Source organism: Thamnophis sirtalis, unplaced genomic scaffold, assembly GCF_051295495.1.
Source record: "Thamnophis sirtalis isolate CommonGarterSnake01/CBP01778 unplaced genomic scaffold, rThaSir2_p1.2 scaffold_9, whole genome shotgun sequence".
Classification (NCBI taxonomy): domain Eukaryota; kingdom Metazoa; phylum Chordata; class Lepidosauria; order Squamata; family Natricidae; genus Thamnophis; species Thamnophis sirtalis.
Window position 1 is genome coordinate 30,500,812 of NW_028261389.1, and position 13,219 is coordinate 30,514,030.

A 13,219-nucleotide genomic window follows, 5' to 3' on the forward strand; every position below is an offset into this window, starting at 1 on the left:
ATATTGTGCTTTCTTGGTGATGCTAGATGACATTAGTTCTGGAATGGAATTTCTAGTTAGAAATATAATAGCTGAGTAAAAATATTAAAGTTTCAATATTTTATGGTTAATTCATCTAACTTGAATTTGGGAATTTTCTAAAGTTACCTAAACCATTTTTGAGGTTTCAGTCTGTCTTAGCTGCATAACGAAACATGGAAATTAAATCCCAAAAGGTGCTTTTTCTTTTTCTTTTCCATTTTTTTAAATAAAAACAAACAAAATCATCCTCCATTAAAAATTGTAGAAAGTGTATCAATTGGTTACAAAGAGCTTTCGTGCATCCCTTCCACAGTCATCACCTCTGATTTATATCAAATTATCTATTTTATATCACACACACACACACACACACACACACACACACACACACACACACACACACACACACATATATATATATATATATATATATATATATATATATATATATATATATATATATATATATATATATATATATTGCTATCATCACATCCTTCATATGACTATAGTTGTTTTAACATCCCTTTATAACAAACATTCCAAAATTTAAAACAAAACCACATAGTGGCATTCCATCTATTTTCAATATCATCCAACCACATTATACCTTTATAACACATTCAAAATAAAAATTAATTATGTTTAATAACAAAAATTTTAAACCTCTTTTCTTAATCATTGTTTAGAATTTGTATCCAATTTCCCTTTTATCCTATCAATAAAAATATTACATTATGATCATTATCAGTCATTTATTTAACAATAGTTTGACTAAGTTTAACTTACTTTTCCCCCTTTTTTCACCATTTAAATTTTTCACCAAATTTCCTCTTATCAAACCAATACATATATATATATATATACATTGTTATCATTATCAATTATTTATCTAACTTTATCCATTAACACTACATTTTTAACTTAATGCTCTAATTTTAACAAAATTTAACTAGTGTTTTATTATTAATTTTCATATCTCAACCTGTGTCTTTCCAGTAATAGTGTAGTCCTATTTCTTTTGCCATTTATGGAATAGGTCTTCTGGTTATTTCCTTAATCGAATTTGTTTGGACTTCTCTTCGCAGCTTATTGCTTATTACATATCTTGTAAAATCTCGAAACCCTTCATCAGCTCCTTAATCAGTTTATCTTTGGTTATCAGTAGTGTTTTTGTCAAAATTTCTCTCCTTAAGTCCATCCAGTCTTCTTTTTTTTCTTCTTCTATACCTTGAAATCTGTAGTAAAGCACCTTTCCATCTATATTCCCTTTCCTTGTTCCACCCTTTCCATCTCCAACCACACTCAGTTCACTGTCAATATCCATGGTTATCTTGCCTCTTTGTTCATTTTCTCCCTGGATTTTTAGGACTCCAGCCTCCACTTTTTCCATTTGCTGAATGTCTTCTATTTGCTGAGTATCTTCCATTTTTCCATCAGGTTTTGCCACATTAAAGTTTATATTTTCAATATTTTCCAATCTCTTCTCAATTCTCTTTGTTGTTTCTAATAATTTTTGAATTCCAGACATAATATATTGTAATTTTATTGTTACTTTTTGGAGTCGTGTCATCCTTCCAATTAATAAACACTGCCACTCTAGTTTAAAAACAAATCTTTGTTATCACTTCTTTCCAGCTAGCAACAAGCATCCAGAGAGCACTTGCGTAAACAGTCCATGCTCTTCTTTATAAACAAGCTGAAGCCTTTGAAGTGCAAGGTCAAAATGATCAAAGGGAAAAAAGAAAAAGCAATGTTTCCAGGTCTCAACCTCCAACCCCCAAGTGGCAGTGTAACTTCTTTTCCCTCTAAGATTACTACCCTCTTTATATACCTTTTAAATCTTTTTTATGTTTCAGGCTTAGAAGAAATAAAGTTCTTAAATGAAACCAAATAAAAAGAACCAGTATTGTAGAAGTAAAGGAAAAAATTTAATCCATAGATAAAAAAAGAAATAGAAGAAGAAAATCCAAAACTTTCACTTTAAAAAGTAAAAAATGTTCACAAAACTTCCATCGATAGAAAAAAAAAGATAACACATTGTCCAATAATACTTAATTCCGCTACTTATTTCCTTTTCTTTACCAATTTAATTTAACTTGAATCTTTTTTGGGCAGTCTTTTATAAAAATAAGATTTCCTCACCAGATGGACACACTTTCTCTTTCTCCTTTTCTCCCATTGCGGAGCTATCTCGACTTCAGCAGCTTGAGGCTGTGCTTTTTGTTGCCAGCTAGAAGAGCTTCTCTTGGATCAATCAGGGTCTTTGCGATGTCCCTGAGATCAGCAAGATGTACTCTTCCCTGTCACCTTCTCTTCGCGACGGTTTAGGTCCAGATGGACCATCCAGCGCCAAAAGTGTCGACTGCGATCTCGGAGCTCCAAGATCGCATGTTGTGTCGTCATGACGTCAGATCCTCAAAAAGTGCTTTTTCAAGAGGCAACTGGACTTGCTGTTTTTTCCCCTTTGAAGACATTTGCTTCTCATCCAAGAATCTTCTTCAAAGAAAAAAAAATACAGAAAGTCCAGTTGCCTCTTGAAAAAGCACCTTTGGGACAACCATGATCTGGATCCAGCCATCTTAAACAACTATCGTCCAGTCTCCAACCTCCCGTTAGTAGGGAAGGTTGTTGAGAAGGTGGTGGCCTTTCAACTCCGATGAACCTTGGATGAAGCAGATTATCTGGATCCCTTTCAGTCGTGCTGATTGATGATCTCTGACGGGCCAGGGATAGAGGACATTCCTCTATCCTAGTGCTTCTTGAGCTCTCAGCCGCCTTCGATACCATTGACCATGGTATCCTTCTGCAGCGGTTACGGGAGGTGGGAGTGGGAGGCACTGTCTTACGGTCGATGTTGGTTGGAGGACAGAGATCGACCCCTAGGCCCCTCAAATATGGGGTGCCGCAGGGTTCGGTCCTGTCCCCCCTCCTATTTAATATCTACATGAAGCCACTGGGTGAGATCATACACCGGCACGGGATCAAATATCATCAGTATGCGGACGATACTCAATTGTATCTGTCCTCCCCGTGCCAACTCAGCGAAGCAGTGGAAGTGATGTGCCAGTGCCTGGAGGCTGTTAGGGTCTGTTAGGGTCTGGATGGGAGCAAACAAGCTTGCACTCAATCCAGACAAGACCGAGTGGCTATTGATGTTGCCTCCCAAGGATAGTCCAGACATTCCACTCTTAGTTTGGGGGGTGAAATTATACACCCCTCAGAGAGGGCCCGCAATTTGGGTGTCCTCCTGGACCCACAGCTGACGTTAGAGTAACATCTGTTGGCCGTGACCAGGGGGGCTTCCACCCAGGTTCGCCTGGTGCACCAGTTGCGGCCCTATCTGGACCGGGAGGCACTTTGAATGGTCACTCATGCCCTCATCACCTCAAGACTGGATTACTGTAACACGCTCTACATGGGGCTGCCCCTGAAGAGTGTTCGAAGACTGCAGTTGGTCCAGAATGCAGCAGCGCGAGCGATACTGGGTGTACCTAGATACACCCATGTTACACCCATCCTCCGCGAGCTGCACTGGCTCCCTATTGGTCTCCGAACGCGCTTCAAGGTGCTAGTCGTTACTTTTAAAGCCCTACATGGTTTAGGACCTTGGTCCCTGAGAGACTGCCTCCTGCCACATACCTCCCAACGATCAACAAGATCTCACAGGTTGGGCCTCCTCCGGGTGCTGTTGACCGGACAATGCCGGCTGGCAGCCCCCCGGCAGAGGGCCTTCTCTGTAGCTGCGCAGACCCTGTAGAATGATCTACCCATAGAGATCTGGACCCTTACCACTCTCCCGGCCTTCCGTAAAGCCACTAAGACCTGGCTGTTCTGGCAGGCCTGGGGCTGTTGATCAATGTCCAGCCCCACTTAGACTGAATGGATGTTGTGTAATTTTAACAATTGTATTTTTTACTTTTAAATTTTTAAATGCTTTTTTTATCTGTCTATAAGCCGCCCAGAGTCCCAAGGGAGTGGGCAGCATACAAATTTTATTAAATTGAAATTGAAATTGAAATTGGATGACTGAGAATCTCCACAGACATGCAAATTCTTTTTGTCTTTTCATTGTAAGTGATATATCGATATGACTTGTCTTTTCAATTTGCACCTGGCTTAGAGTCCTGTAAATAGGCATTTATGAGGACATCTGAAACTGTTTCGCTTTTTTATGAATTTTTCTTGTTATCTTGAAGTCAGACAAAAAGTGTCTTAATAACCACAAGACTATTTATATTTTCATCTGCATTACTTCTTCATTTCTCTTCCAACATATAAAGCAATACCTTCTCCCATAATTTAAAATTTCATTTTGCTCGCAGACGGAAAGGGAAAAAAAAATCCCAAACAGCATTCTAATTAAATTAAACATATTTGTTCAGTATAAGGGAATCCATACACTTCCTAATATTGTGAAACCGTAGCAGAGTCAAAAATGCAGGGCTTTATATATGAAAACACCTTGTGGGCCAGTACCTTCTTAACCCTGCATTAATAGAAGCATCAGCAACTAAATAAAAAAAATCTAACCAATTAATGTGGTTGGACTGAGATTACTTCTCATAGTGTCCATAAAAGACAATGACTTCCTTGCCATCTCTAAAATTTTCTTCCTTTTGGGAATAAGAAAACTATATAGGAAACTTGGTGAGCCAATCATTCTCTCCAACCTTAACCTTAGGGTTGCCATTGTGGAGAATAACTGGACACCTCGTGTCAGCTCTTTTAGGTTGATGAAAAGCCAAGATGTAGAATTTTAGGATTTCAGCTAACATAACTTCAGCTATCTTAAATGAATATTGTCATTTTTGCTTGACTTAAAGTGCTTTTATACAGTTATGTCAAAATAGTAGCAGAGCTACCTCTAAGTGTAATTTAACTGCTTAGTTCATTTTCTTTAGTGCTTTTACAGGCCATCATTCAGAGCAAAACTCCTAATGCAACTGACATTTTGAAAATAAATTACATGAAAGTCATAATTAATACAAAGTTCCACACAAGAGTAGTAAGACCTGAGAAGACCTACTAGTCAATTTGCAACCACAATTTTGTCTAGGACACCAAGGGTCAGTGACTGAAGTCACAGTAGGCTAAATAGCATGGCAGAATTAGGTTTGCATTGGTTTCATCCTATTTTGTAGATTGCGTACATTTGCTTACATTTCCTATATTAACATTGGTCTTCTCCAAGTAGCTCTATCCTATATCTGGCAAAGTCATTTTTATATACATTGCACTGATTTTATTTTCCTCTATTATTTATGTAATCTTTCTAAAGCACTTTTGCTAGTGTCCTATGTCAGTGATTGTTGTAGTGGGAAAAGAGAAATTTGAAAATGTTTAAGCTTTCTTGCAAGCTAGTGAAAAAAATGACCAAATGTTCCCTCTCTTCCCTTTCTCTCCATCACAGGATGAAGATGAGACGCCACAAGCTCTTTTTGACTCTGTGCATGGCTGGTCTCTGCCTCATCTCCTTCCTTCATTTCTTGAAGGCCCTCTCCTATGTCACATTCCCCAGGGAGCTGGCATCGCTTAGCCCCAACCTCGTCTCTAACTTATTCTGGAACAATGTACCGGTCACACCTCAGGCTAGCCCTGACTCTGGGGGTCCAGAAATTCTCCGTACCCCATTATATTCCCACTCACCACTGCTTCAGCCTCTCTCTCCAAGCAAAGATGGTGAGGAGCTTCACAAAGCTGAGTTTGTGCTGCCTGAAGACACCACTGAATACTTTGTACGCACCAAAGCTGGTGGTGTTTGCTTCAAGCCAGGGACTAAGATATTGGAAAAGCCACTAGCAGGACGTCCAGAGGAGAAGATAGAGGGAGTTATATCGGGGCGCTCAGGCCGTAAACCTCTGAGTGCCAGTGGGACAAAACGACGTAAATGGGTGGAGTGCATGTGCCTGACAGGTTGGCACGGACCCAGCTGTGGTGTTCCCACTGTGGTTCAGTATTCAAATCTCCCCACAAAAGACCGCCTGACACCACGAGAGGTGCCCAGGAGAGTCATTAATGCCATCAATGTGAATCATGAATTTGACCTCTTGGATGTGCGTTTCCATGAACTAGGTGATGTGGTGGATGCCTTTGTGGTTTGTGAATCAAACTTCACAGCATATGGTGAACCACGCCCTCTCAAGTTCCGTGAGATGTTACTCAATGGCTCCTTTGATTACATCCGCCACAAGGTGCTCTATGTCTTCCTGGATCACTTCCCCCCTGGTGGCCGTCAGGATGGCTGGATTGCTGATGATTATCTGCGTACTTTCCTAACTCGAGATGGCATCTCTCGCTTCCGCAATTTGCGCCCTGATGATGTTTTCATTATTGACGATGCGGATGAAATCCCAGCCCGTGATGGTGTGCTTTTCCTCAAACTCTATGATGGTTGGACAGAGCCTTTTGCCTTCCACATGCGCAAATCTCTCTATGGATTTTTCTGGAAGCAGCCTGGCACTCTAGAAGTGGTTTCTGGTTGTACAGTTGGAATGCTCCAGGCTGTTTATGCCACTGATGGAATTCGCCTCCGTCGGAGAGAATATTATACCATGTCAGGCTTTCGGCAGTATGAAAACAGCACAGGTCACATCCTAGTACAGTGGTCACTGGGCAGTCCACTCCACTTTGCTGGCTGGCATTGCTCTTGGTGTTTTACACCTGAAGGAATTTATTTTAAACTGGTTTCAGCTCAGAATGGGGACTTTCCCCGTTGGGGTGACTATGAGGACAAGCGAGACCTTAACTATATTCGGGAGTTAATTCGGACTGGTGGGTGGTTTGATGGTACCACCCAGGAGTATCCACCTGCAGACCCCAAAGAACAAATGTATGCCCCCAAATACCTTTTGAAGAATTATCAACGGTTTTGTTACTTGTTGGAAAATCCCTATCAGAAGGCAAAGGGAACAGGGTGAGGGGAGTGGGCTTGCATGAGAAAACAGGATCTTTTGGGAAAAAAGGGAAAGTCAGACTGTGTCTTTTGTTTCCCCCCCCTGCCCCATTCTGCTGGGATTTGTACATTCTCTCTAACCTGTCAGTCCCATTGCAGACAAGAGACTTAGGGTATGTGTGTGTGTGGAAGGGACTCCTAGTTAGGTTAATAACTAGGAACATTCCTGTCCCCAGGAACTAGCTTTTTGTAGGATTGAAGAAAAATCTGATGCAGGAAGCATGGGATCTGGGGAGCATGCAGTGGAGGTGTGAGGGTATGAGTCTGCCAAAGCCCCTACAGCCTTTGTAGTATAGCTAAGGATAACATTCAATTCCATTTTTAAAACCCAGTTTCTCCTAAGTACTTTGGCATCAATGGCTGTTCTGCTTTCCTAATATATGGCCACTTAGAGAGATTTTGTCAGTGAAAATGGACATTGAGCTCATCTAGGAATTTTATATTTTGCCATGTGAGTCTGTTATATGAGGATATAAAGATGGGAGCACACACAAACTGGAAGCATAGTAGCACCAAAGAATTCTGCTTTCCATCTCATGATTATGGACATTCAGGGAAACTTTACAAACTGGCAGGGTATGAAGGTTGAAAAGCTGTCTGGTTTTGGATATATATTTGGATAGCTAACCTTTAATATAAGAATAAGATGACAGCACAACCTGAAGCCCAGAGATTTGAAAAGAGTATAGCTATCACAGATACACTTCCCTCTTCTTCAGCAACACAATGTGATGTTTACATTTTCAACTAAAACAGGGTGTGTCTAATGCTTCAGAGGAAAGGAGAGGTCAGCTCCAGTGCCCGTCTTTCTACTTCTGAAACAGAAGAAGTGCAAAGGTACTTGGCTCTATGATGCCATCATTTTGAGGACAAGGGAATATTGTTGCTATACAAATACCAATCATTTGGTTTGCAAAGGCAGAGACGGGAAAGGAGGGTGTCTTATGGAAATGAAATGAGAAGCCAACAATTATATTCTGAATGCCAAGCATTTCTATGTTCCTTTTTTTTTTGCAGCTTTCAATGAAATATATCATTGCCGCCACCCCATCACTTATGTGTCTGTGGCCCTAAGAAAGGATGAAAAACAAGTCAAGATTTACATTTTGCTAGCTGCTAGGAAAATATATGAAGCAATGAGGAAGAGTTCAACAAGAGTTTCTTTGTCATAATGTGTTATTCTGTCACATACCTCTTTCCTTGTTTGATCCACCCAGCATTTCACACTCTTTTCTGCCTTTACAATAACTGAAGTCCCACCTTTCTAGAGACTGCAAGTCATGTTGTATGTGATTTGTCTTTTGCACATTTTGCCTGGGCAGTATACTCTGCCAATTCATCCTCTTAACTTTCTTTATGTGGTGAATATCTAAATACAGACTCTTCTCCAATAGATTTTTTTAGTTTGTGCTTCAAGCGTGGCTCCTTTACCAGCAAAATAATATTCTGTTGCTTGACTGAATTCATCAACAGTTTAAAAATAAATTATTTTATGATAAGTACAAAAGAGCCCTGAGCTTGCTTAAAATCTGTCGTTATCAAGAAGAGAGCTGTACTACTTTTTATCTTGTGATCAGCATAAGGATGGAGTCAATATTATATTAAGCTTTCCCTCTCTAGATGTTGTTACTTGCTCTATCGTAAAATTAAACTGAGCCAGAGAAGATACACATGCCTTATATTGTGAGAAAGATTTGTCATGTCAAAGGAGACCAGAGAAGAGTATTTCAAGGGTCTTGTGGCTATGCTAAAGCAAATGTGTAGCAATTGCAAAAGAACCACTAGTGAGGAACTGAAGGTAGTGAAACATAAGTTTTCTTAGTGTTTCTTAACTGCAGATGCAGGGAGTGTTTTGCCTTCATCCTTGTGACGAAATGAGAATCTAGGCCACAACTCCATTGCTCTCTAGTTCTAATTAAACTTCAACCACCAGGAGGTCTATCATGTCTCAGTTATACGAAGTGACAGGAGTGGATATCCAACATCAGAAAGATTGCAAGTTGTCCACTTTAGTTTAGGGCCAATTCTTTCCAGTGCAGTGCTCTCTAAATATGTTGGACGTCACATTTGGAAAGCTGGGGAAGGCTACTCTAGAGGCTATAGTTTGTAGTGTTTATAATTCCATTAAAAAGCAGTAATTGGGAGATGCTTCTTCAGTATTGATAGGAACAAAGCAAATGGAGAAGGTCCTTCCAAACTACTGTAACAAGGGAAGACATGAACTCAGTGAGACATGAACTGGAAGCATATCTGACCATTGGGTTCAAGTCAACTTTACTTAAAAAGACAAGATATGTTTTTCTATACTATTACTGTGGAGTTTCCTAGAAAAATGCACCCTTCCCTTCAGCTCAGTCAACATTGATTTGTGATACACATATAATTTACCACCTACATTTTGTATGTGTGACTGTGATTGACTTTTACAATTATTGCCCATGAATTCTTAATTCACCCATTAACACAAATTCTTGGGTCTATCTGTCATCAAAATGCAGCCAAAATGTTTCTGAGTTCTTCTTTCATCCTTCTACAATTTTTTAACCACCTTTTTCTTTCCCACATCTCTTTTTCCCATTTATTTTCTTTCCCTTCCACTGTTGTTTCCAAGGAACAGATCCCATTCTAAATGGATAAGTTAACACTAAATTTCTTTGGGACGCTGAAAGGACTCTTTGTTCTGGTCTCCTCCTCCAATTGCATCAAAGTGAAACTTGAAACTGACCTCTAATAGGAGAGAAAAGGAGAATTTACAGTAAAACCTTTGCTTTAATAATAGTAACAACAAACTTTTGCACAGGGTAGCCTGAAACAATTCTAGTATATGAACCACCTATTTATTTATTATATAGCTACTAGCATTCAGTTTCATAGAGCAGACTGTAAGGAACTTTGCACTAATAACAATCATTTGAGCATCTGTTGTGGGGGTATGGGAGACTTAGTTTTAGGAAATGGCTCTTCTCTTCCTTTTTTTTCCTTCTCAGCCATCATGAATAACTGGAGCTAATAGGATAATGTCTCTTAGCGGTTGTTGATCAAAAATATATATTTTCTTTACAGCCTTTACCCCACCCTATTCTACTGTACTGTTCCAAACAAATCTGTAGATGAGTTTAAGCATAATTGCCACAGTCAATGGCAGCCATACTGAGTAGTTGATAAGTGGTGCCTACTTTGCAGTCTGCTTTTGGACCTTAGCTTCTCATTTGTATAGTGTTCAGAGAACGCCTTACTCCTACAACATTCTACGGTACTCCTTTTTCCAAACTTACAGCCTGATCAAACCAGGCGATAATATTCATCCTAGGCTATGCCTCTCTTTAATTGCAAGTGGGGGAATTCAATGACCTTCTTTATAAAACATGAATTTCTCTCAATATAGAGAAGCACATAAGGAGAGAGAAGATTTTTTAAAAATCTTATCAGCTTCTATGATGTGCTCATTTGGTATCTGCAGTTGGGATGTGCTCTGTGTTGTAGTCCATTTTCTGCAGCTTTTACCATAGCAGAAGCCAGGAACTGTTCTATTATTTGCTTCTTATATGAACTAGGCTAATCATGGCTTTAATTTATTCTTATCTTATTATCTTTTAATCTCTTATACAATACAGGCAGCAACTTAGGAGACTTCTGGAGTTATGCTACCGCCTTTGTCCATTTGTTCTAATTCTCTTTTTTTTTTGTAAATCTTCACTACAATTCTGGCACATCTTATTTTAGCTTTCCGCAACCTGCTCTTAGAAGGGAAGTCAAATCAGCTTAAGCAAAGTCTATGGTGGCTGAATATTAATGCAATTGCCATCTCAATATCTAGGAAAATACCAAGTTAAGAAAACCTTTTCTAGTTAAGTAAGATATCTGGCATTAACTAAAGGATTGTATATGTTCATCATTTGATTCTCTGTGGGGTTCTTTTCTTACTTTCCCTCTTTCTCTTACTATTTATCTCCTTATTATCTTCCAATATCTGTATTACAAAAACAGGAAGCTCATTATATTTTCTTTAGCAGGCCTACTGTTCAAGGAGATTCTGAATCATTCATAAGTGTTGTAATTTTTAAAAACTGCAGCCAAACAGACCTTGAAACTGAATTGGTATTGATAGCGATTCATTGCTTGCTCCTGGCCAGTCACTATGTTTTTCTCTTTTTTACCTCTAGTTTCAAAAGGGATGGCTGTCTGACCTATACTTACATTCTGGCATAGATTTTAAGGGACAAGAAGATATTATGTCTGATAAGTCCATTAAAAGCTACCTGCTCTAATAAAGAAAGGGACTGCTCTCGCCTTCGTTTATGTCTACTCCCAAGGTGCTTTTCCACCTTTGGAGAAACTTTAAAAGGGAAAATATGTTGCTGGTAAGTCTAGTTGTGTGGGTATAGGAGGAAATAGAGGCCTTAATAGTATTAGGACATAGAGGTCATTGTGTTACACCACCACTGAAGTTACTAGGCTTGGTACATTGGCTTAAAAAGAAAGTTTGGCAACAAGGATGCACCACTGTCCTGTATAATTACCACAGAGAGAAGTCCTGAAAATAGGACTTCTGTTTCTCAAGGAAAGGATGTGGGATATCTTATACTAGCAAACTGAAATAGCTTTCGTGGCCCGTGTTGGCTAAGGTTTATGTGGGACTCACCAAATACGTAGAAGTCCTCTGAAGTCTAATTTATAATACCTATATTAATAATTTTGTAAGGGTAAATCAGTGTGTACATACTGAAATCATTTTCTCTGTAAATGGTTGGATTTCATTTCACCCTTAAAGGGATGTTTAAAGGAAAAAAATAAAACAAATTACACAATGAAAGGGAACCTGGGACGTGTGCTTGTTTTTATTTCGAACTGGAACAGGAAGACGTTCAAGGAAGAGGGTAAGAGAGCCTGTTTCTTTCAGCTCTGAATAAACACACATACATATATGGAAAAGTATGCAGTGTTAAAATATTTGTGTTCTTTTTAATGGGGTGTAGACTATGTAACCACTTTCTCTCACAGTTGTGACAGCTTGATTCAGCCATCTATCCTGGTTTTTTAAACAAACTGCATAATAATGTAAGAATATGAACTAACTTCGTGCTCACTGGATTCTGAAAAAGGCTTCAGTTAGCATTAGAGTTTATAATTCAGGCACAGAAGAATGCAGAAATATTATATTAAATATTATAATTACATTGCTTAATATTGCTATTAATTCATAATGATCAAGATAATTTAGAAAGGATGTGAGCTGGATATTGATGTAAATTGACAAAGTTTTTTCCCATTACAAATAAAGTTATGGACAGAGTGGAAAAAGTCACTGGGAGGTCATTTTACACTGATTTTTGTGCTTCAAAGGTGGAAGAAGCACTACTACTTTACCTAGAGCAGTGTTTCTCAACCTTGGCAACTTGAAGATGTCTGGACTTCAACTCCCAGAATTCCCCAGCCAGTGAATGCTGGCTGGGGAATTCTGGGAATTGAAGTCCAGACATCTTCAAGTTGCCAAGGTTGAGAAACACTGACCTAGTGTCCCATTGGAACATTCCATGTCAATTGTTTTCCAATTGAATCATCTCTATGTTCCATGTCCTACTCTAGGGAACAATGGGACTGGGGGGAAAAAGGTTGTTTCTACTTTATTTTTCACCTAGGAACGATTGCCTTCTTTACGTAAAAAAATACCCAAGGGAATGATTTTTCAAGACAAAAGTTTGTGGAAAGTTTTTAAAAATTCATATAAGATTGTTTAAGTACATTTTCCCACCTTGCCCACAGAAAGAGCTATAGAAGCCTAGCAAGGAACAATCTATACCATGCTTCATTCAACTGAGCCCTGAACATGAAGAGGAGCAAATATATATGTATTTACTGTTTATTGGCTTGAGATTTGTTTAACATACAAACAAGTTGATGGCTGGGGGCTAACAGCAGCATCTACTTTGAGCATGTGTTTATGTAAATGCTATTTTTCCCTTGCTCCATTTCCTTACCTATTTTTGTCCAAGCAGTAGAGATAGAATCACGCTGCAATGTCCTTGTAAAAACAAAGAGCCTCTTAGAATACTTGAAACAATACTGTTCAAAATGGCTGTTTGATTCAGGTTTGCGACAAAACAGTGCATTTCATTCAAAGATAAGGACAAAGCAGTTTGAACATGATTCCGTTCCAACCTCCACATGCTCAGAATATCTGTTCCAAGCTTGAAATCTTTTATACATCCATTGTGAAATGTATTTCCAAGGTATTAAAATGGA

The 13,219-nt window shown here is 38.9% G+C and overlaps 1 protein-coding gene across 4 annotated transcripts in view; it reads left to right on the forward strand.

Moving 5' to 3' along the window:
- The window catches only part of MGAT3 (beta-1,4-mannosyl-glycoprotein 4-beta-N-acetylglucosaminyltransferase), a 55,587-nt gene extending 43,793 nt beyond the window's left edge, over positions 1-11,794 (forward strand). For all 4 annotated transcript variants that reach the window (XM_014074545.2, XM_087723201.1, XM_014074546.2 and 1 more), the window contains exon 2: positions 5,435-11,794. In XM_014074545.2, the coding sequence (XP_013930020.2) occupies positions 5,436-6,941 (1,506 nt within the window). In that variant the 5' untranslated portion in view covers position 5,435 and the 3' untranslated portion in view covers positions 6,942-11,794. The remainder of the gene's footprint in view (positions 1-5,434) is intronic.
- The last annotated feature ends 1,425 nt before the right edge of the window (positions 11,795-13,219 follow it).